At 43.4% G+C, this 24,279-nt stretch overlaps 2 protein-coding genes and 1 pseudogene across 3 annotated transcripts in view; 2 read left to right on the forward strand and 1 right to left on the reverse strand.

Moving 5' to 3' along the window:
• Positions 1-208: 208 nt before the first annotated feature.
• On the reverse strand, positions 209-12,795 carry LOC129403584 (uncharacterized). Of its 2 annotated transcripts, XM_055132688.1 has the most exons (3): positions 12,636-12,792; positions 12,396-12,469; positions 209-431 (listed from the first exon to the last, which is right to left on the reverse strand). In XM_055132688.1, exon 3 carries the CDS (start codon positions 408-410, stop codon positions 219-221), a length of 192 nt encoding a protein of 63 aa, XP_054988663.1. In that variant the 5' UTR covers positions 411-431; positions 12,396-12,469; positions 12,636-12,792; the 3' UTR covers positions 209-218. The 2 variants fall into 2 exon arrangements, with proteins under 2 accessions (XP_054988663.1, XP_054988662.1); XM_055132687.1 differs by lacking the exon at positions 12,396-12,469 and having other exon boundaries at positions 12,636-12,795.
• An 825-nt stretch (positions 12,796-13,620) lies between these two features.
• SLX4IP (SLX4 interacting protein) overlaps positions 13,621-24,279 on the forward strand; it is a 218,202-nt gene continuing 207,543 nt past the window's right edge. The window contains 1 exon segment of the mRNA XM_055131157.1: positions 13,621-13,869. The gene's annotated coding sequence lies outside the window, so the exon portion shown is untranslated.
• On the forward strand, positions 20,573-20,670 carry LOC129403875 (U6 spliceosomal RNA; annotated as a pseudogene).

Raw genomic sequence — 24,279 nt, forward strand, 5'->3', positions numbered from 1 at the left:
GCCTGGCAACCTACCCGTGGCATATTCGATATGTGAAAAACAGTAACAACAAGTCTCAAATGGAGACGTTATTGGTGCCCACTTGAGCAAATCAATGAGCAATGGGATGACAGTGACAAAAATCAAGGTTTCTTGACATAATCCTATACTAAAAGATCACATTTCCCGTTGTCAGACTACACAATTTGTCAGTCAGAATCAAACTTACCCAAAGCTTGCTATTTTCCTTGGATGTGGCTCTTTGGAGGACTTGAAAGGCTCAGACTGTCTGTTTCAGGAACGCTGTCCTTACTAGGTACTTGGAAAACAGGGCTGCTTCTGATTCTGTGCCAACCCACGTGTATGAACCCAATTAAAGGCACCATAACAATCAGAACTTTGTACTCTCTCCAGAACTTCTGAAAGCTCATAGTACTTCCGCATCAAAGAACCTAAGAAAAGGTTGGCAATTAGTGAGTAGGAAATTTATGAAGCAGTGCTGAGCTGTCAACCAACAATATAAAAATATCAATATTACCTGCTTGGAAAGCTTTACAAACCTTTGGAAACATTCATGCATGGACATCACTTTCTTTACATATAAATTAAAATCTACTTTCTTTAAACCAGTAAAGTTATTACACTTACTAATATTTTTAACAGAAGAATAAAATGGCAATAATTGTTGGGGACCATGTGGTGGCAAAGAGAAAACCTGGGCCTCTTGTGTCAATACTCAGTCCATAAAACAATCTCTCTTGCCCTCAAACAGTAATTCTTAAATTGGGCAGTGAGATTTAGGTCCTGAGATTTCATGCATGGGTTTCAATTACAGCAAAAACAATTTTCGCTTTAGAAATTAAGGCTGTTTTAAATTTTATGTACTGAACCATTGCATTTTAGATTGTATATCAAGTAACTCTACCCCGTAGGAGTTACTGTCAATCCAGATTGCATGAAAAAACTGTAGTAATTTGTCTAGAGTTACAAACTTAGTTAAGAGTAAAAATAGATTTTTACCCTATGTCTTTGAATTAGAAATTGCTGGTGGGACCCAGGAAACCTATAGGTTTGGGAAATCAAGTCTGGACAATTTATAAAGACTCATTATACATTTTTATTTAAGGAATGCTCATTAGATTTTAGTGAATTACATAAAGATTTGTGATTCTATCAATGACTAAACTTTCTAAGTTCCCATCTGAGCATAAAAGTAATTTAGAAACTGTTCCATTATTTAAGAAATATACTAAGAATTACTTTTAATTGCATTCATGTTTCAGTATCAAGAAATCTCATAAATTTTGTATAAATCCATTAGAAAAATGTCTGATCAGAAATTGTCTTCTCTTCTGAGTCAGAAAACATAATCCTTCTATTTATGTTCTGCACATATATATGTAATAAATAAGTCTTAAGAATTATCCCTATGTAGATGTATTATTCCCAGCATCATGAGCATTTCTTCTGAAGATACAAAGTTATATACTATAAAGGTTTTGCTATTAAACTACTAGCTAGGAAGGAAAACATGGACTTTTCTGTAACTGAAAGTATTTTACAGCTTTTTCCTTTGCTCCAGTGTTCTGGTATCATGTACACACACACACACACACACACACACACACACACACACACACACACACACACACACACACACACACACACACACTACAAGCCACACTTTAAAAAAATTTATTTATATATTTTTAGTTTTTATTAGTGAATCACCGTGAGGTACAGTTACACACTTACGAACTTTCATGTTTGCATTTCGTTTACATTCCTCCACCAGTACCCATTCTCCCCCACCAATGTTCCCAGTATCCCTCCCACCCCCCCACCCCAACCCCTACCACCCCACCCTGTTTGTTCTCTCTCCTGTTGGATGTTGTAGTTTGTAATAAAGGTACTGAATCGCCATCATGTTCGGTCTATAGTCTACTTTCGGCAGGCAGCTTTCAACCCGAGTGGGTCTTCCCAACATTCTTTACTAGGTGTTCCCTTCTCTATCTCTACATCACTAATCATCAGGGAGATGCAGATCAAAACAACAATAAGATATCATCTCACACCACAGGGACTAACCACACTTTTTAATTAACATTTTAAGTTTTATCTTTAGCACCTGGCTGTCTTCACTGGGGCCTCTCGGAGGGGATGGGTTGTGTTTCCCTTCCCATACCAAGCAAAGCCTTGACAGTTGACAGCCATGATGCTGCCGTGCAACATCTAATAGCCTAGTTCTCCCTCTTGGAGAACCTGACAAGCTACCAAGAGTCTACTGCCTGCACGGGAGAGCCTGGCAAGCTCCCCGTGGCGTATTTGTACCCCAAATACAATAAAAGATATACACATACCTCTTGGAGAGCCCAGCAAGCTACCAAGAGTATCCTGCCCGTATGGCAAAGCCTGGCAAGCTACCCCTGGCATATTCGATATGCCAAAAACAGTAACGATAGGTCTCATTTCCCTGACCCTGAAAGAGCCTCTAATCATTGGGAAAGACGAGCAAGGAGAGGTTGCTAAATTCTCAGGGCTGAGAGTAATGGAGATGTTACTGGTGCCCGTGACAGTGATACAGCTTTAGTCACTTAAAATAACTATCACAATTAACTTTCATTATGAATCCCATGGAGTCCACAGACCCTCAGCAGTATAGTGCCTGATGTGCAGACATGAGGCCACAAATTTGATCTTGAGCTTTATCTATGAAGCACTGGTTGACATCCCTGGTGCCACAATTGTGCGATTTTGGGTATACCCAATTAATGTGAGTACCACATCTAATGTATGTGTGACACCTGCAAAGCACCACGACTAAGTACTCAAGCACTACAGCCAAATGTGCAACCTTTGGTGAACACCATAATGAGAGCATCTGACCCTCAGCCAGCACAATGAAAACATTTGACCCTCAGCCAACAGCAAGATTCCTATCCATCCCAACAACAATATCTATCTATCTGTCTGTCTATCTATCTATCTATCTATCTATCTATCTATCTATCTATCTATCTATCTATCTATCTATCTATCAATCTATCTATCTATCAATCTATCTATCTATCGAGAGATTTGGGGCCACACCTACTGGTACTCAGGGGCTTACTCCTGACTGCACACAGATCACTTCTGGCAATGTTCTGGGAACCATATGTGGTACAAGGGATTGAATGAAGGTTGGGTGTGTGCAAGGCAAGTGCCCTACCTGCACTTTACTACTGTATTTTTATCTCATTTTATTTTCATAGCAACTTGATAAGCCCACTCTATAAATGAGAAAACATTAAATAATTTTTTTACAAGATTACCATCATGTCATAGCGGCATTCAACTTAGATATGCTCCAAAAAAATCTTGGTTGGTGTTCTATTAGGAAATTTTCAAAAGTCAAGTAGTAGTGACCCACCTCTTACAATAGTCACTGAGGGCAGTAAGAACTCTCAAGTATAAATAGTAAGAACCCTGAGTTCCTGATATATACTCATGAAGATTCTTGTAGTCAACTATTTTCTAGTATAGTACCTCTATTCTCTTTTGATTCTCATATCAGGTATACAAGAAGCTAACTATGATCTTGTGCCATTTTGTCCAAAATCAAAGGACAAACACTCTATCTTTCAAACAGGATTGCACTGCCTTACACATGATGATCTCTGGTTCTATTCCAGGTAAGGTTTGGTCCTGAGTACTCTCAAAGGGGGCTGGAGTGATAGCACAGCAGGTAGGGAGTTTGCCTTGCATGCGGCCGACACAGGTTCGATTCCCAGCATCCCATATGGTTCCCTGAGCACCGCCAGGAGTAATTCCTGAGTGCATGAGCCAGGAATAACCCTTGTGCATCACTGGGTATGACCCCCCAAAAAAAATTAAAAAAAGGTGGCCCAAAGACACCAAACCCCCAAACCAAAACCCAAACACATATTGGTGGCCCAATGTTATCAGCAGGGAAACTTTTAGTTGTTTTCTTTAGCTTAGTAGTTAGCTTAGAATAAACAGAAATTAGTGCAAAGAACAGTGAGAAATGTGCTATATATTCACCTATTCACCTCATACATATAATGTTTTTGAAAATCTACAAATATAAAAATCATGAAAGAAAACACCAAGATCTGCATTTCAGACCACAAGTAATCCTCTTTAGAACTACCAGCACTGGTGCTACAATATATGTGAATTTGCCATATTAAAGTGTGAACAACCTGTGGTGCCAGCTGGCATCAATGTGTTAAGGCAATGGCAGTCATGCATCTAGAAGGCAACTTTCCCTTCCTCCAGTGTGTCATAAGATTAGTATCTCTAGGAGCTGGAGTGTTGGTGCAGTGAGTAGCATGCTGTTGGCCTTGCATACTGACCTCATGTTCAGTCCCCTGCATCCCACATAGACCCCAAGACACCAGGGGCGTCCCCCTCCGCCCTGCCAAAACAAACAAAAGATCAGCATCGCTTTCAATTCTACCAGAAAGGCCTCTGATGGACTTAATGCGATGTGTTACACTTTCTTGGTGATAGATCAGATGGCAAAATAAAGGGGGGAAATTCCTAGAAACCCAACATATCCTGTCTTTAGTTACCAGCTCTATTCAGCACTTCATCAAGGCCAATGAATTATGACCCTATTACATTAGGCTTATAACAACCTATCTGCACGGTAGCTGCTGTAAAAGGGTCTCATTTGGCTTACAGGGCTTGCTGGGCGCCATCTGCTGGTCTTTTGCATAGAATGTAAGGTAGCCTGGGCTGCTTTAAAAAAATAGTAACTAAATACAAAAAAATTCCACTAAATGTGATTTAATCACAGGAGAATATTACACAATGCAAAACAATTAATTAACCTAGCTCTATGACTGATATTCAGCTTAATAGAATTGTAAAATGCCCTTTCTTTCAAAATGACAATGTTGACTTTAAGTTTTGGTGAATTTTTCCTCTCTGAATTCCAATCAGTAATACTTAAACAGTTTTTTTTTTTTGTCCTCAGTTCTTAATATAGCAGTTAATATCCTGGCATTTTTGGGGATATGCATTAAAAAGGGCTAAGGGGGTAAGAGAGTCCAGGGGTTAAAGTGTTTCCTGCGAGGGCCTGAGTGATAGTTCTACGGGTAGGGCGTTGGCCTTGCATGTGGCTCACCCGGGTTCGATCTCCTGGCATCCTATGTGTTCCCTACGAGTACCATCAGTACCTGAATGCAGAGGCAGGAGTAAACCCCGAGCACCACCGGTTGTGACCCCAAAAGCCATTAAAAAAGAAAAAAAGAAGTGTTTTCCTTGCATGCAGGAGCTGACCCAAGTTCAAAAACTGAGACTCCATATGATCCCTGGAGTACAGGGTCAGGAGTAAGCCCTGAGTACAGCTGAATGTGGCCAACAGTTCCCCGACAGGACCCCCACCAAGTAAATACAAAGGAAGGCATATCACTTTCACGCCCATTCTATTGATTGGTATGCTAAAAAGAACAGTTTCCTCTCCTCCACTGTTCTTTTCTAATCACATCACCTTCTACAGGTTTGCTTAACTTCCAGTCTTATGAAAACACACACACAAAACCCAAAAGATTACTGTCATTTTTGCAGAACTGAATGCTTCATATATGAGAAGTTTCCAATCTACAAAATCCTACCACCTCCCTTTTTCCTTTTAACTTGATCGGCACCCAGCTGCTGGCTGCTGATGCAGCCTAGGGAGCAGTACTTTACGGGTACAAGTAAAATATGTGGAAATACTTTATGATCTGTTACCCCACTCCTACTACTGTGAATTCACTGTGTTATAAACAAACAATTCATTGAAAATAACTTTACGTGAGAATTACAAATTGTTGGCAATATAAAATGAACAATGACTCCTTAGCAGTTAATGAGGAAGAGACATTCATTTTACAGGCCACAGGCAGGTTGTGGCTTATTATAAATATTATAGGGGTACTTAAAGGTTTTAAGTTGATAAAGTTCCCAGAAAATTTCCCCATCCTTCAACTGTTTTTGGATTTTTGTTACTGTTTATTTTGAGACCATGCCCAGGTGTTCAAGGTTTACCTAAGGCTCTGAGCTCACTCCTGATGGGGCAGGGGACCTTATAGGGTTCTGGGGACTGAACCCAGGTCGACAGCCTGCAAGCAAGGCAAGTGCCCTATCCCTGCTCTATTGCTCCTGCCCCAGCATTTAGTATTTTTATAAGTGGCTCCCATTTGACACTGAAGCTGGTGAGGGTGTAGGGGATAGGGTGAGAATGGACTTATCCCCATTCAGATGAGATTACAGAGTATAAAGCCAGTTGCTGGGCTCTTCTAGCTACAGTAGTGACTTTCTGTGCAGAGGTCAACTCTGAAAGAGATGAAGAGCTAAAGAATTTCTATTGTTGTAGGCAGGCAGGCAGGCAGGCAGGCAGAGACCAGGCAATGTGGATTAAAAGAAACTACTGGGAACCAGCCTAAAAGCACAAATGTTAGAAACCCAGAAAGTGGTAGAAAGGAAGGTCCAGGTGGCTGGACCTCCAGAGAGATGCTCCAAAGCCCAGAGGCAGTGATAAGAATATGAAAGAACTCCAAAACCTCCTCCCCCCTGGCAACAGACACCTACCTACACAGAAAGCTCCAGTGGGGGCAGTTTGTAAAGCTGTGTACAGAGTTCCTGTACAGAAACCTACTCACCTTTGCGTATGTCTTACCTTCTCTTCCCATCTCAAGAGACCCGGGACTCCTGACTGTCTTACCTTCCACTTTACTTTGGGGTTCCAGTTCTCCCATCCCTATGGGTTACTAGATCATCCTCATCCAGACTATCTGGCCATTTTTCTCAACTGAGGAACACTAAAAGCAACTATGCTTTATTAATCATTTTCAGTCGCTGCAGAATCTGCTTCCTTTCAAATGTATCTTTTTCTAGGGTCATTGGCACTTTTGACTTTTAGACCCAACTAATCAGCTTTCTTTCCACTCTCCATGGTAAAACTGCTCTGCCCTGTAAAAATCATCAATCTCACCCCTTATTTCATGTCTGATGCGTTTGATGTTCTTAAAACCTAAACAACTAGGCACTTTCTTCCCAGTCACCTCTAAGGCTCCTTGGTCTCCACCTACCAACTCACCCCCTGAAGATCTGTACTTGGTTATTTTTTCCCCACAGTAGTTTCCTAGGTGTTCTCTTTTGGAATGAAAGCTTCTGTAAGGACACAGCCACCAAAGACTCCCATATAACCCCTCAGCTTACACCCGCCCGTGAATGCAAATACTATTGTTCACTTGTTCTAGCTGTTCACACAATGATATAAAATCATCTCATATGAATAAGAATCTTTCTTTTTTCCCCAAACTGGTCTTCTAGTTTTTTAATAGAGTAACTATTTTGATTTCATTAAAAAGGTACTGGGGACGCAGAGGGGGCGGCGGAGAAATAGTACAGCCAGTACACACCTTATAGAGGACTGGTGATTTGAACACCCTAAACGTATCTCTCTAGCCCTAAAAAAATAGCATTATTTATCAAGGCATTCAATTCAGAAATAGAAAGCATGGGGGGCTGGAGCGAGAGTACAGCGGGTAGGGCATTTGCCTTACATGCAGCCGACCTGGGTTCAATCCCCAGTATCCCTTATAGTCCCTGAGCACCGCCAGGAGTAATTCCTGAGTGCAAAACCAGGAGTAACCCCTGTGTATCGCTGGGTGTGACCCAAAAAGCCAAAAAAAAGAAAAAAAGAAAGAAAAAAAAAGAAAAAAGAAAAAGAAAGCATGGACTCTGCCTCCTTGTCAATCCTTATTAAAGCAAACCCTCAGTCTCTCCTCCTGCCACTTGACACATTTTCTTCTTTACAACCAGCTTCATAGCCACAGTCCAGACTCTCATTACCTCTCAAGACCATGCTTCCTCCAGAAAAGAGGTTCTCAAGGAGCGGTCCCCTCAACAGCAGCATTAGCACCACACAGGAATTTAGCAGAAATGCAACTTCTTGGGTAGCTCTTGATCTACTGGATCAGAAATCTCAGGATGGGGATGTAGTAATTTGGGCTTTACCTCTTTACTGCTCCAACTTCACCCCACCACTCAATTCTCCATATTCCAGAACTACCATGGAATCAATAACAGAAACAAATCTGTTTCTGTACTTCTCAGAAGCCTGTTTGTGCTCTTGGCCACACCAGGAGGTGCTTGAGAAACCAAAGGGACACGTGGTGCTGCATATTAGACTGGGATTGGCCCTTATAGCCCCCTACTATCTTCTCACCTCCTCGAAGTTAAAATTTCAAACTAGGTGAAATCTAAGTATCTTAGTATTACACAAAAAGGATACCAAAATGTAACTTCTGCCTATTTACAGAATGTTAAAGCGCAGATAGCTCCAAAGGGCCGGAGCAACATTTTCAGCCTGGGGTCCCATGGCCCACCGGTTATTTTAAATGAGATTGGGGCATCACACTGGTAGAACTGGGAACCTCAGGAAAGAACAAGGTCAGAAGTGGTTCACGGTCAGCAAGAGGTAGAGAAGCTCCAGTCAGAGAATGTGCTTTGCATGTTTTGCAATGACAGAGGGGAAGACCCAGCAACTCACTTTCCTGAGAACTCCAGTGATGAAGCTGTGGAATCTTATGGCCTGGGATTTCAATCCCTACCTTCCCACTTCTCAAGTGTCTGGGTGACCTTGCGTGAGTCACTGTGAAAGAATAACTTCCTTCTGACATGGCAGCATAATCTGGACAATATCTGGCTTTAGCGGTTGTAAGCTCTTATTATTTTCATTATTCCAAAAGGGAAAGACATTACTGGAGTCAATCTACAAGTGCAGCAAGAACACGAGGGAACTTCGGCTTTGAGACGAAGAGAAATGACCCTTATAAAGGGGGTCTGCTCATCCGTCTAATACAGTTAGTCTAAATGGGAATATAGACCGCCATATTTTCAAGAAAAACGTTCTGAGATTTGGAGGGCAATTTTGACTAGAGTAGAAAAATCTGTACTTAGATTCAGGGGTTTATTATAATAAGGAAAAGTCAAATTCCTAAAGTGAGAGCAAAGAAGTTAACTGTGAAGGAAATCAGAAATGCAAGGACTAAGCAAACTAGCAAAGTTTCATATTTCTTTGGTAGCAGTTAACAGAGTTAAAAAGTTGCTAAATGAATAACATGAGCTCTAATGTGTGATGAAACTTGAAGAACATTCTCAGAAATGATGGTCATGTATAAGCAAAGACAAAATAATAATGGCGGTTAAATTCTAACCTCCACTATAAATTAGTGATTAGCCAATGATCTTGGCATGATTTCAGGATCAATATCAAGGGCCTATGTTATGAAGGTCACTAGATACTATTTATGTGTTTATTGCTTAGAACAGACCATAGTGTAAGGTGCCCAATTCAAACAAATTATTTTCACCAATAAAAAAATGTATTTTTAATACAAATCATAGTGAAAACAAATACATAAACAAAAAACAAAAACAAAAACATAGTGAAAATGCTGTTTGTTCCAGCAATTGTATATTATCACCTAATATGTCCAGTAATGCTTGGTTATAACTAAAACTGGGATACATTGTCAAGTTTGACCCACATATAGTTATATTTATGATGTTAACATCACTTAGGATTGACCTAACTTCAAGTGTGAAATTAATTTTATTCAAATGTTGAACTTATCTATTAGATGCTATAAGACTGCTGTGGGAGGGACAGACAGCAGTACCAGAATGATGAAGTCACAGTCCCTGTCCTCACAGAGAATATGTTTCAGATTAGAAAGGCATAATGCAGATGAAATATTAAATGTTGTACAAATTAAGAAAATACTGTACGGATTACAAATCTTTACTAAGCTGACTGGATTTTTAGCTATATTATGGAGTCACTATTTGGAAAACAAACAAACAAACAAAAAACCAAAAAAAAAAAAAAACCAAACCAAAAAACTGGCACTTGCTTTGTATGTGGCTGTTCCTGGTTCTATCCCTGCCACCGCATTACCACTCAAGATATCCTGAGTACTGGGGCTGGAGCATAGCACAGTGGGTAGGGTGTTTGCCTTGCATGTGGCTGACCCGGGTTTGATTCCCAGCATCCCATATGGTCCCCTGAGCACCACCAGGGGTAATTTCTGAGTGCAGAGCCAGGAATAACCCCTGTGCATCACCAGGTGACCCTCCCTTCCCTCCCCCCCCACAAAAGAGATATTCTGAGTACATCCAGGCATGGCCCCTAAGCACCTACAGGTGTGGCCCATCACCCCCAAGGCAGTAACTTCAATTCACTGTAAGATAGTAATGATTTGTTTTTCTATTATGTTCTCAGTGCACTGCCAGCAGTGAATAGTGCGACTCCCTTTATTTTACACAGGTTATGCGTTCTTCCAGTCTTGGTTCATGTATCACCTATTTAAAGGGGGACCCTGGGGGCTCATATGAGATGCCTGGAGTTGAACTCCATCAGCCACCTGCAAGGCAAGCACCTAATCTGCTGTACTATTGCTCTGGCCTCTCAGAAGCCTTTTCCTGAGCATCTAATCCACTCTGTGTCCCTTTCACCCACTCCACTATTAATATTTTCTCGTCCACCTCACTTTCACCTTCCAAATAAAACCTTTAGTGGTTCATTCTGTGATGTGCCATCGTTCTGCAGTGGGAATCCAGTTGGCTCAGAAATGTGAGCCTGGTAGTCTGCCACTAAGGTGCATCCTGGGCTCTGTTGTGCTACTCTGCCGCCTGTGATGAATTCAAGAACTCTCTCTCAAGCTCCTGGGAGAAACGAAACTGTTTTGAGTTGTTTCCTTCCAGGACTGATTTGGCTTTGAAGCAGGCCCGCTTCCTTGTGACTGGTCATGGTTGGGGTATAAAGCCCTAAGAACTGTTTATTTGGCTACTCTGGTTTTGTGCTGGGGTGTGAGGGTCATTCTGGTGGTCCCCAGGGGATCATACAGTATCATGTAGCAGATGAAACCTAGGGCCTTCGGCATGCAAAGCATGCATGCACCCACTGAGGCATCTCACCATCCCTACAGCTCTGGCAACTCTGAGGGGTCAACCTTGCACCAAAGTTTCTGTGCAACTAGCACACAAAAGTTTCCTTGGGACTTACTGCAGCTCAGTCTGTTCTATCCTACTTCCTTTCTCTTCCAGTAAAATCCACAATGGGGGTGGGGGTGGAGAGATAGTACCTCAGATAGTGCTTGCCTTGCAGGAGGCTCACTGAGGTGTGCTTCCCTGAAAGCTGTCAGGAAGGATCCCTGAGTGCAGAGCCAAAAATAAGCCCTGAGCAATGAAGGGTGTGACCCTCCCTCAAAAGAAAGAATAATATAAATAAAATACAAATCGTAAGTGGTAACAAGCACCTGTTTGTCTCGCCATTATCTCTTAGATAAGCCCTAAATCCATTATCTGGATCAGACTTTACAGTACTTCCCAGTTTTTAAAAGTTATAACCAAACATTAGTGGAAACAGTAGGTGATAACAGTCCATTGCTGGGACAAACAGTTGTTTGTTTTCACTTAGGATTTGTATTAAAGATAACATGCCTTCACTGATGAAGATAACCTGTATGAATTAAGTACTTTCCACATATTACAACGGTCTACTGGGGAAAAAAAAAAGTCAGGGCATAAAGTTCACTTCCCTTGGGTACCATCCTAGGTCAATCTGGAAACAGCCAGCCAGCTGTTTGATCACGTGCATCGTGCTTCTATCAGCCGAACCTAAAGCAACACGTGGTCAGGGAGCAGGTCCATAATGGTCACTGCTCACTCTGCAAACTGGGCCGTGTCACAAATACGCAGAGACCCACTGACCATGTTAATCCGCGATTGAAGATGAAAATGCCAGCCCTGTGTCTAGCAGCCACAGAATTTGGGTCTGGTCCCCCACTGGGGAGAGAAACCAACCCACGGGGATCTCTTTCTCAAAAGGATCCTAACTTGGGGCTGGGGCGATAGCACAGCGGGTAGGGCGTTTGCCTTGCACGCGGCTGACCCGGGTTCAATTCCCAGCACCCCATATGGTCCCCTGAGCACCACCAGGAGTAACGCAGGAGTTAATTCCTGAGTGCAGAATCAGGAATGACCCCCGTGCATCACCGGGTGTGACCCCTAAAAGCCAAACAAAACAAAAGAGATCCTGACTCCCCAAAGGGTCCCGGCACGCCGAGGTCATGTGGGGGGGACCGCAGCTCCCAGACAGATGCCATGGTGCCCCACCTCTAAGGGAGGCGTGGCTGCGGGGTCGAAAGTTCCAGCTAGAAGGTGGCACCTTCCAGCGCCTGCCTAGCGGGGCCCGGGAGGGGGCGGCGAGACGTCCTGTCAGGCGGACCCCTTCCGCCAGTGCTGCCTTCCGATATTCCTCTGCGTCGGCCTGCCGGGAAGCGGCGCTCGGCGGTGCAGAACCCCCATCCCGCGACCCCCCAGGCTCCATGCTGCGAGCCAGGGGCCCCGCTTACCTCCAACTAGGTCACGAAAAGCGGCTCCGCGGCGCGGCGCCAGCCTCGCGGTCTGGGAAGCCCGAGCCGGGTCCCTGGCCCCGCAGAGGAAAGAACACCAGGTGAAAAAGGTCGGGCTGACCCTTCCAAGGAGCCGGCCCCTGCCCGTCCCCGCCCCCAGACATCCTTCAGGAGGACGCCAGTGACCTCTCAGGGCCGGCGGGAGAACCGGCCGCTTCCCCGCCCGCCCGGCACGCTCACCTGCCCGGCAGCCGCTGCGGCTCGCGTGGCGCCGCCAGGAGCCGGCCCCGCAGGCTAAGGTGACGCGGGAGCCGCCGGGGATCTGACGACCGCGCCGAGCGCGAGGAGAGGGAGCATGCGCGGTTCTCGCCGAACGCCCGTCCGGGTTTTCCGGCCGCCGCGGGGAGAGGGAGGGGGCGGAGCTTATCCGCGTTGCTCTCGGCCAGTCGGGTAGCAGAGCCAATGGGATTCTTAGAGAGGCCTGAGCGCTCGCCTGAGCCGCTGTTCTCGAGGGGACGCGAAATCCTCAACTGGGCGGGGCCTAAGGATCAGCCAATCGAGAAGCGCCCTAGTCTGAATGCATAGCACCAATTCCCCGCCTACTTTTCCTGTTGCCTGAAAACCTGGAAAAGTTCAGCGTCCTCGAGACTTTACCCCCCCCCGCCCATTCGGAGCCGGAAAGGGGGCATGCGCAGTGGCAAAGGGGCGGCGGTAGGGGGGTCCTCTCAATTCCTCCGTCCCTTGGACTTCATGGCCCTTCAGGGTGGTCCAAGGTCTTAAATCTTCTTAAGTTTCTACACTAGCGTCCCAGTTGGAGGGACTCAACTTTCACTTTGTGCTAGATTTATGGGGGAAGTTACATTTAAATACGGTTTATTTGAAAGTTCTTCGGGCGTTGTGAAAGATCGCTTATTAATGTCTTTGCGATAGTTTTCCTCATCGGAAACGCTTTAGGCTTGCACCATCATTTTTCGTTGTAGAGAAGTACGCAGACATGTTCTGTTTTTCTTTTGAAAGCCACAGTAGCGTGAAACACCGTGATTTGCTCCCTGCCAATCATATTCAATTCGCTCCCGCCTCCAATGAGCCCGTCTTCGCCGCCATTTTTGTTCGGGGTGGGCTTGAAAGACGCGGTACTTAGACAGAGGCCATATTTCTTTTGGGCAGATTCAGGCTTCTTGCCTAAGTGTTCTGCGGCCATCGTAACTCCTGGCGTGGCTTCAAGCCGGCGGCGGGCGAAGCTGCCCCGAATGTTTTAACGTTCGGGAGGCTGCAGTAATTGACATCGCGCGGGGAAACCTTGGCAAGGGGAAAGTCAACCAGAAGCCAGGATCCCCCCAAATCTCTGAAGGTTGGCTGGAGAGCCAACTGTATAGTTTTGAGTTTCCACAGCCACGTACTACACCTCCGTGACCATCCTGGACAGTAACAAAAACAAATAAAAATCCGAGCCCAAACTCTGCCACCATCATAGGTAAGAACCTGGAGTTCCCGACAACCTAAGATGTTCTTAACCTCAACTGAACCCTACCGCCCATATGCTCTCCCCTTATTATTTTTCTTTGATTTTTGAACCTTTTCTCCTGTGCTACTTTTCTCCACTGTGTTCAGAATTAAAGAAGCATAAGGATGCAGGGTGCCTCTTTTATAACAAAAAAAGAAAAATGCAGTATAATAGGTGTGCTAAGGTGTTTGTAACAAACTATCGGTGTCTACGTTCATCTACGCAAATGAAGTCCCCTTCCCAAACATTTTGGTGGTCTTTGTAAATGCATCTCATTTATTCATGTATTAAGTGTTTTTATTGAGTATCTAGTATATACGAGGCCACAAAGATTTAGCAGGAAACAAAAACATCTTTCTGTCTTTTTACCACTTTGTCAGCCGCAAAGTTTTTAATAGTAGCCTATGTTTTTTAGCCCAACCTGACTACGCAAACAACTATTTTGCTTGCTCCTTCCTCTTGTCTTGCCCATTTCCCTTTTTTCCTGGGTTAGTAAATTAGCAGATTATTTGGAATATTTTATTCTTAGATCGTAGACATGACCGTATTGGTTGTCCAATGTTCTAATCTTAAAACCAGTATTCCAGGGAGTCAGGGTCTTGCTGCTTTAATTGCGGTGTAGGGACTAGCGGCGTCGGCAACAGCTGGGAGTTTGAGACTTCATCCCAAGCCACCTAATCATAATCTTCTCCAAGAAATGCACTTTAGAATTCATGGAGTGCTGAAGCAAGGCATGGATTGGAGATAAAGCCAGTCTCTTTTCTACCTTTGTTTCATAAACAGATTCACAAATTGTCATCCTGTGTTTTGAATGTGATGGATAGGGCACTTTTTCTTTGCTTCTAGACCAAGAACATGGATGACATCAGGATTCTGATTTTGCATTCTAAACAGTTGAACAAGGGCCTGGAGAGATAGTACATGGAGTAAGGCGCTTGTCTTGCACACTTTGAGCCCCCCAGTTAGATCACCGGCACCTACTGTGTTGCGTAAATTCTGAAAACACAGGTTGGGTGAAGTCTTGAGCACTGCAGGGTGTAGCCCACCCCTAAAAAAAGTTGGAGAATTTATCAGTACATTATTTTCTTATGTGGCTTCTGTTTTGACATCCTTTTGTAACTTGAGTGCTAGATTCTATTTATAATTTGTTAGAAGTTAGAAATTAGGCCTGCTTAAGTTCAATAGTTTAACTATTGACTTGGAGAATCTTGGACCGTGGTTTCCAAATCTTTGCTTTCATCTATCTTCCAAAGTTCTCAGCCTTGGGTGCTCATTACATTACCTGGGGAAACTGAAAAAAAAAAAAAAAAACAACCAAAACAAGCTTAACCATTTTTAACCTTTTTAAAAAAATGCTATGTGACATGAATGAGGGCTGCCCAAAACACCTGGAATTCATCAATAGTTGATTTTGAATTAATTTTTGGTTATTGAACTTTTGGAAATCTTTCACTGTTGCCAAATATTTGAAGGACCCCCCACCCCCCACCCTGCCCCAATTAAGTTATTTGGAGTTCATACCCAGTGTTTAGGAAGTGAGGCTCTAAACCAGTAATGTATTTGAGAAATGACAAAATAACTTTTTGCTTTGCAACCTTACTGTATGTTTATTCCTTTTCTGCTTTTCTTAAGCTAGCACTTTGAAGGCACTGAAGATAATTGAATTGGGAATGTGTGAACCAACTTTGCAGTAATCCATCCTTTATGATGGATTAATTTATGGTAAATAACTTGCCATTTATTCTTTGCTAAGCAGTTTGGACTTTTGTGTCCTTTCTGCCTCTAAGAATTGGGAAAAGAATGATGGTTCTGTTTTTAGCATTTTATTTTAGCTTGGTGAGTATCACAAAATGGAAATTAGTAAATGTGCAGAAAGGGATTTTATAAATGCAATATTCATAGCTTTTGATTTTCACATACTGATATTATATTCTGTGTACCAGTATAGCAGGTAAGGAAATAAATGGCATGGCCCAACTCCTTGTGTGGAAGCCCCAATGCCTCTAGTTGTCTGACCTTGAGCAGATCACTTAACACTTGTCCATAAGTTACCTGTTAAATTGGGTTTATGTGGGGGTCAGGGTAAATTTTTACAGAAAAGTGCTTAAAACAGTGCCAGTCACAGCTACGTAAATATTAGCTATTGTACCTTTTTTGGTTACTAAATCTTTAGGTTGTTAAGGTTTTGTTTATGCATACAAATCACCAAGAGGAAAGGTACTGCAGTTCTATGACTTTTTAGTACATGAAATGCTTGAAGAAGAGGATTGTCTAAACAGAATTTACTAGGCCAGATGAATATATATGTATATATAAATATAATGTATATATATATATATATATATATAAACGGTCATTTTTCTTTCAAAGCAACTTTATTTGAGATACAGTGCAGTAAACTGCAGGTGTATTTTATATTTTAAGATTTTTTTGTTGTTGATTTATATAATGCAATATGGAATTGTAAGGGCTTAAGCTTCAGACCTGCATACGTGTATAATTATCACAACTTTCTTCATGGAAATTCCAGTGTCATTTTTACACCAAAAAGGACCTATCTATTCAGTTTTTCCATCCATCTTCATCCCTTTTCCTTCTGATGACCCTGGTATTTTTTTCACTGAGCAGAGGACTGCTAACTGTACAGATTTATTTAAAGTGTATACTTACATATCCTTTACCCATGTGAACCAGTGAAACATCACTGAAATTTTTTTTCTTGCCCTCTCATATTGCCTCTGGCTGCTGTCTTCTATGCAACTTCTAATTACCTGCCTTTTACAAAGCTAGATATGTTTGCATTTTCTTTGCTATTTCTAAAAGGAATTTTACACTAGATACTGTTTTGGGAGGTGGGGTAAGAGGAGTGTCCAGTTGTTTTTACTCCTAAAAAAGAACCAGCATTATTATTATTATTATTATTATTATTATTTTGCTTTTTGGGTCACACCCAGCGATGCTCAGGGGTTACTTCTGGCTCTGCACTCAGGAATTACTCCTGGCGAAGAACCAGCATTATTACTGCAAATAGTAATGTATAAATGATTCCTGTTTACTGTCAAGTAATATGAGCACCTATATTCCCTTATGTGCGGTGCTGTAACTTGTTGACACATTCACCAGCTGAAGTGTAGTTGGTTTGTTTTGTTTTCCCGGTGCTTATAGCACAGCGGGTAGGGCGTTTGCCTTACATGAGGACGACCTGGGTTCGATTCCTCCACCCCTCTCGAAAAGCCCAGCAGGCTACTGAGAGTATCTTGCCCGCACGGCAGAGCCTGGCAAGCTACCCGTGGTGTTTTCGATATGCCAAAAAACAGTAACAACAAGTCTCACAATGGAGACGTTACTAGTGCCCACTCAAGCAAATCGATGAGCAATGGGATGACAGTGACAGATGTTGGCAAACCTTCTACATAGTGTGCAACCAGGAAGTGACAATGGGAAAATTTGTTTGTATTGGGACATTGTATCTTTGCCATAGAAATAATTAGTTCATAATCGCTTTATGAACTATGTTTTCCAGTGAAACGTGTCATGATTTTTAGAATGCAGAATGTTATGCATTGATTTTAATTACTTAATCTATTTTTTCTTTTTCTTTTTTGGGTCACACCTGGCATGCACAGGGGTTACTCCTGGCTCATGTAGTCAGGAATTACCCTTGGTGGTGCTCAGGGGACCATGTGGGATGTTGGGAATTGAACCCTGATTGGCCGTGTGCAAGGTAAACGCCCTACCCGCTGTACTATTGCTCCAGCCCCTTAATCTATTTTTGCTGTTTTGTTTCTTTTTTTTTTTTTTTAACGGCCACATATGGCTATGCTCAGGGCTTACTCCTGGCTCTGCTCAGGGATCACTTCTGGCAGTGCTCGGGAGCCATATGGAGTGCCAGCGATCAAACCTGGGTTGACTGCATGTAAGACAAGCACTTTACCAGCTGTATTATTGCTCCATCCCCAATCCAGTTTTTATTTGGAGCTATGCCTAGTAGTATACTACTCCTGACTCTGTGTTTGGGGGTTCCATGGGGAAATGATTAAATCCCAATCTAACCCTGGCTTTCTGTCTGTAGTGCGTGAGCTCTTGCCCTTGAGCTGTCTCTCCAACCCGTACACTGACTTCTAATTGTACCCTTTGGTAGGTACATCACACGCCTAATCATCCTGAGCTGTATTAAATTATTAAAGTCTGATGGGCTAGAGAGATAGTCTAGCAGGTAGGGCATTTTCCCTGCACACGGCCTGCCTGGGTTTGAACGCTGGCATCCCATATGATCCCTGCAGGGATTCCTGAGTACAGAGCCAGGAGTAATCTCTGAGAATCTCTGGGTGGAGCCCACAAATAAAAAATTATTAAAGTCTTAGAGATACATAGATAGTACTTTTTAGAGATTGAGAATAATATTTTCTTCAGATTATTAAATGGATTAACTAGGCACCATAACAGTGATCTATAAAGCCAAGTCTAGTTCTAAAATGCCATTTTTGTCTGCAAATAGAGTATACCACTCATAGTGTGGAATCAAGTAGATTTCTTAAGTATTTTTTGCTTCCGTGATAGAAAAGCAAAGCAGCATTTCTATAATAGTATTGACATTTTGTCTTTGAATAAATTTGCCGTTGTTACAATAGAATGTGTGTATAGAATAAAGTATCAAAATGTATCTTGGACATTAAAAATATTGTCACTAATGGTGGCTGGAGGAATCAGTCGGGATGGGAGATGTGTGCTGAAAGTAGATAAGGGACCAAACATGATGACCTCTCAGTGTCTGTGTTGCAAGCCGTAATGCCACAAAGTAGAGAGAGAGTATGGGGAATATTGTCTGCCATGGAGGCATGAGGCGGGTAGGCAATTGGTGGTGGGGAATGTGCATTGGTGGAGGGATGGGTGTTGGTTTGCTCACTAGTTAGAATATATTAGATTATTTTAGTTTTTTTTTTTTTTCCTTTTGGGTCACACCTGGCAATGCACAGGGGTTACTCCTGGCTTTGCACTCAAGAATTACCCTTGGCGGTGCTCAGGGGACCATATGGGATGCTGGGAGTCGAACCCGGGTCGGCCGTGTGCAAGGCAAACGCCCTACCTGCTGTGCTATCGCTCCAGCCCCAATATTAGATTATTTTAGTTTTTCAAGTACATTTTTATGTTAGGGCTGGGTAGAGAGCTTAAAGGACTGGAGTGCGTGCTTTGCATGCAGGGGACCCAGGTTTGAGCCCTGGCATTCATAGTTCTCAAGTACCACAAAGAATGACACCTGAGCACTAGGCTAGGGGCAGCCTCTGAGCATTGTGGGGTGTGAACCCAAAATGAGAAAATAAACGTTATAAACTTATGTGTGATAAAATTCACTCCTTTGAGTTATAGTTTCATGTATTTTGACTTTACATGACTTTATTAGTTGGGACACAGAGTAGTTTTATCAGCCCCACCCCGTGCCCCCCTCCCCCCCACACACATTTTCTTCAACAAGCCTCTTAAAGTAATCTCCAGTTTCTTCCCTTAGTGACCCATGGCATATATGACATATTTTACATCTCGTGAGGTCGGTGGGCCCCCACGAGTGACTCATGTGAGGTGAAGAGGAGAGATGGTCACTTTCTCCCACGCTGCCTATGCCATGCCAGGGCCACTGGGAAGGCTAGGACTGATAAAGTCGGCCATGAGCACCTGCGTGGCATGGACCAGAGTCCGGTCAGCTCCACCAGGTGGCCATTAAGCAACCCCTGCCCCAGTCGGCTTGGTCTTGTCAACATGGGAGTTGACCCCGCCACCCGATTCCTCAGGGAGCCAGGGACTCAGGTTGGAGCGAGGATTTGCTTTTTGCAGCAAATTCAGCCCTAGGCCTTCCCCAGGGTTACATGGTCCTTGTCTTGCCTCGCAGAAAAGAATTTCGGGTCTAGACAAGTAGTGAAGTCAAACAGCTTGTATTTGGAGGGTTCTGAGGAAAGGGAAGGCAGAAGGAGAAAGTGAGAGAGAAAGGAATGTGCTCAAGAGGGATTGCTGGCTTCTCCAAGGTGGAAAGAGCCTACACACTCCCCGCATCGGATATGGAGGCATGAAAGTACACATCTCAAGAGGGGAGATGTGGGGAACACATGTACTCGAGTGCCACCTGTGCTTGGACGGGTGGGCGCAAGCAGCGCATGGGATCGAGCAGCATATGTGCACGCTCCCTTTGCTCCAGGTGCCTGTTAGAAGGTTTCCCAAGGTGCTCCACCTGGGGCTTTCAAGCTAGGTAAGACTCTGTTGCTAGGGTGGTTGCCAAGGGTGAGTTAGGAGTGTTCCATGGTCTGCTTTGAAATTCCTTTTTTTTTTTTAACTCCACATTACTTTTTTTTTATTTTTAATTTTTTTTATTGAATCACCATGTGGAAAGTTATAAAGCTTTCAGGCTTAAGTCTCTATTATACAATGCTTGAACACCCATTCCTTCACCAGTGCACGTATTCCACACCAAGAATCACAGTATATGTTCCCCCCCTTACCCCCCTCGCCTGTGTAGCTGATAAATTTCACTTTACTTTATCTTTACTTTGATTGCATTCAGTATTTCAACAAAAAACTCACTATTATTGTTTGGAGTTCCCCGCCCCCCCCCCAAAGTCAGACCTGCTGAAAAGGAAGCATTTGATAATTTGTTTTCCATTGCTGAGAATGAAGAGACATGAGGTCGCTTCAGCAGCACATATACTAAAATTGGAATGATACAGAGAAGATTAGCATGGTCCCTGTGCAAGGAAATTCCCTTTTTTGACCTTTGTTCTTTCTGGATCTTCTCTTGGAGGGTGGTTCCAGCCTTCCCTGGTCTGGACTGGTTGAGCCTCTGGCTCAATCTATTAAAAGAAGCAATTGAGGGTCCTCCAGGAATTTCCTTCAGACCTTTTTTGTAGGGAGGGTTCCTGTCTCTACTCGGGGGGAGGGTCAGCTGCTGGAGAAGGTCTTTATCCACAAGGTGGGTCAGCCTTAGGACTAGTGGCTTTATTACTTCCCGGAATTTCATTGCCACGATGGGGGGGGGGGGCTGGGGAGGCGGCTGATGGGAGGCTTCCCTAATCTACCTGCCTACAACATCAGTTGTTTTTATGTTGGAAAGGTTAGCGAGGGGTGTGTGTGTGGTGGGGAGGGGCAGGGGTGCTGGGGATCAAAATCAGCACCTCACACATGCAAGTCAAGTGCTTTATACTACATCCCTACCCAGAAAAAAGTAGATTTCTTTTCAGGTTTGTTTTGGTTTTTGGCCACACCTAACTGTGCTGGTGGTGCTCAGGGACCATATGGGGTGCTGGGGATTGAGCCTGGGTCAGCTGTGTGCAAGGCAAGCTCCCGACCTGCTGTACTCTCTGTCTGGCCAGAAAGATAAGATTTTTTAAAATGATCATGTCAGTATCACTTTTTCCCCTATGCTGTAGATGAGTGGAATACAGTAATCATCACCATGGGAATTGGGGTACAGAATAATTGAACCTGATTGAACCAGAGAGATGGCACAGCAGGTAGGGCACTTGCTTACTTGTGGCATACCACGGTTTGATCCTGGACACTGCATATGGTCCCCCACGTACTGCCAGGAGTGATCTCAGCACCACAAAACTTCCCACTCCAAAACTCACCACCAAAAGAAAAAAAAAGGGAGGGTGATTATGTGCTGTGTGGTTATGTTTATGAAGATGTTGGTTAACGGAGACTGAGTATGCGTTATGTCTCAGATATTGGACTCATTGTTATATATTTGATCTCAACCTAATCTGGGTAGAGAATTTAATACTATTTGACCTACAGTTAAGGACTGAGAAAAGAAAAAGAAGTTCTGATTGTTTTGTCATTTACATTATCTATCTTGGGGAATGGATGGGGAATCAATGTTTATTTTCACTTCAACTTTTTAAAGCTTGGCTTTCACAGTTCCCATATGAATATTAGGTAAGGCAACTCTTTTCACAACGAAGTTATCTTTTCAAATTTATCTAAGTTGTCAACAGTAAGACCTTTGCTCATTGTGATGTCAGTGGGCACCATGGGTGGCTCATGTGAGGTGGGCAGGAGAAGATGGTCACTTTCTCCCGATACGCCTCTGCCACCCAGGACCCAGGGGTACTGGGTTCTTGTCTTGCTTGCAGAAAGGAATTTCAGGAGTAGACAAGCAGTGAAGTAAAATAGATTTTATTTGGAGGGTTTTTGAAGGTGTGGAGGCGGAGAGAGAGTGAGAGAGAGAGAAACGCACTCAAGAGAGAATGCGGGCTTCTCCAAGGGCGGAGCGAGCCCCGACACACACCCCAGCATTAGACATGAAAGCATGCAAGTACACATCTCAAGAGGGGAGATGCGCGCGGCACATGTTCTTGGGTACCACATGTGCTTGGGCAACACATGTTCTCGGGCACCACATGTGCTTGGGCACCACATGTACTTGGCCATGTGGGTGCAAGCAGCACATGGCCTCAGGCAGCATATGTGCATCCTTCCTTTGTTCAAGATGGCTTTTATAGAGTATCTTCTTGGATTGTCTTGGTCTGGAATGTTCTGAAGTCTTCTCTGGGCTGAATCACTAAAGTTAATCAGATTAAGGGAGAGGTCCAAGAGTATTCCAGGAATTTCCTTCATGGGGAGGGGTCCAATCTCCTCAGGGCTTGCTCAGGGTCTTATTATATCCACAAAGTGGATCAGCCTAGAATTTTCCTTCTAGGATTTTTGTTGACCTGAGTTTCATTGACAGGGCCTTTCCCTATCTACATGCCTACATCAGTTGGACCTTTTTCCCTTTATATTTTATTAGCCTGTGATTCCTTCCTCGGTTTTGTTGCTGTTGTTGTTTATTTTTGAGTGTGTGTGTGTGGGGGGGGAATTTTAAAATTGGATTGTTGACAATGGGATGAAGTTTGAAATGATGTTTCATTCTTGAATTATAGTTTTTCCTTCACAATTAGAGTCTTTGCTGATTTGTTTCTGCTTCCAGAGTTGATAAAAGTTTTTTAAGATGCTAGGAGAAAGTGGTGTCATTTTCTTGATGACATTTTAAATCTGGAGATTAGAAATTTAAAGGTATCTCTGGTCTTTTTAATCTGGAGTAGTTGCTTTGACTTGCGACTCAGGCAAATAATGCTAACAGGAAGATAAATGTGTATTTCAGAGTGCCCTGGATTTTCCCACAGAATAATCCAAAAGGTCACTGACTTTTTTTAATTAAGTTTATCTCCGCTTTGTATTTAAATGACAGAACAATCATGAGATATTGTTTAATCTGTTTCCATTCACTCCACCCCCCAAATTAATTTTCTTTGGGATCTTAGGATCTTTCTTTCTCCACTAAAGATACACACGCATGCATATTTTTGGTGGTTCCTACACTATCAGTCTCCTCTGTGAAGGAATGTCGGTTTTCAGGCCAGAGAAAGTGACTCAAGAATTTGGAATAGAGGATGAGACGCTATTTGTAAGATTTATAATATACTTGAGCTTCTCTGCATACTTATATAAATTATATGCTTTCAGATAGTTGGAAAATTGATCTTTTTTGGAGGTTGTCTTGAGCTTCTTCAAAACAGGCAATAAAATTAAATAAAACTGCACTGCTTTTAGAGTGCAACTGGCAGCTCTAGGAGTAGGGCCTTTTAGCATTTCTGCTCTAAAAGTGAGTTTGCGCTCCCTCCTGAAAGCAACCTTAAGGCCCTTGGAAAGTAATTTATTTGTTTATTATGGGTGGTACCTGACGGTGCCTTGGGGCTACTCCCAGGCTGTGTTCCCAGCAGTGCTGGAGGGACCTTTTAGGGACTGAGATTAAACCTGGACCTCCTGTGCAAGGGTGGAGTGATACACAGAGGCAGGGCATTTGCCTTGCATGTGGCCAACCCGGGTTCGTTCCTCCGCCCCTCTCTCTCCCTCTCGGAGAGCCTGGCAAGCTACCGAGAGTATCTCGCCCGCACGGCAGAGCCTGGCAAGCTCCCCGTGGCGTATTGGATATGCCAAAAACAGTAACAATAAGTCTCACACTGGAGACATTACTGGTGCCCGCTCAAGCAAATCGATGAGCAAGGGGATGACAGTGATACAGTGATACTCCTGTGCAAAGCCCACAGGGGAGGGCGTGCCCCAGCTAAGAAAACAAGCCTTTAAGATACTTTTATTTTTTGTTTTTGCCTTTTGTTTTGTTTTTGGGCCACACCAGGTGACTTTCCAGGGCACTCCCAGTTTAGTTGTTTCTAGCAATGTTCTGGAGAAGTACAGATCAAACCTGGTGGTCCAGCACTCAAAGATTATACCCCAGTCCACTGATGACACCTCTCTGTCATCTCTCTGTCCTGTGGGTGTATGTGTTGCAGAGGGGAGGGGGCTGGGAGGTATATTATTAAATATATTTTTTATTTTGATTTCATGTTTTTC

The sequence above is a fragment of the Sorex araneus genome, chromosome 3, assembly GCF_027595985.1.
Source record: "Sorex araneus isolate mSorAra2 chromosome 3, mSorAra2.pri, whole genome shotgun sequence".
NCBI classification, from domain to species: Eukaryota; Metazoa; Chordata; class Mammalia; order Eulipotyphla; family Soricidae; genus Sorex; species Sorex araneus.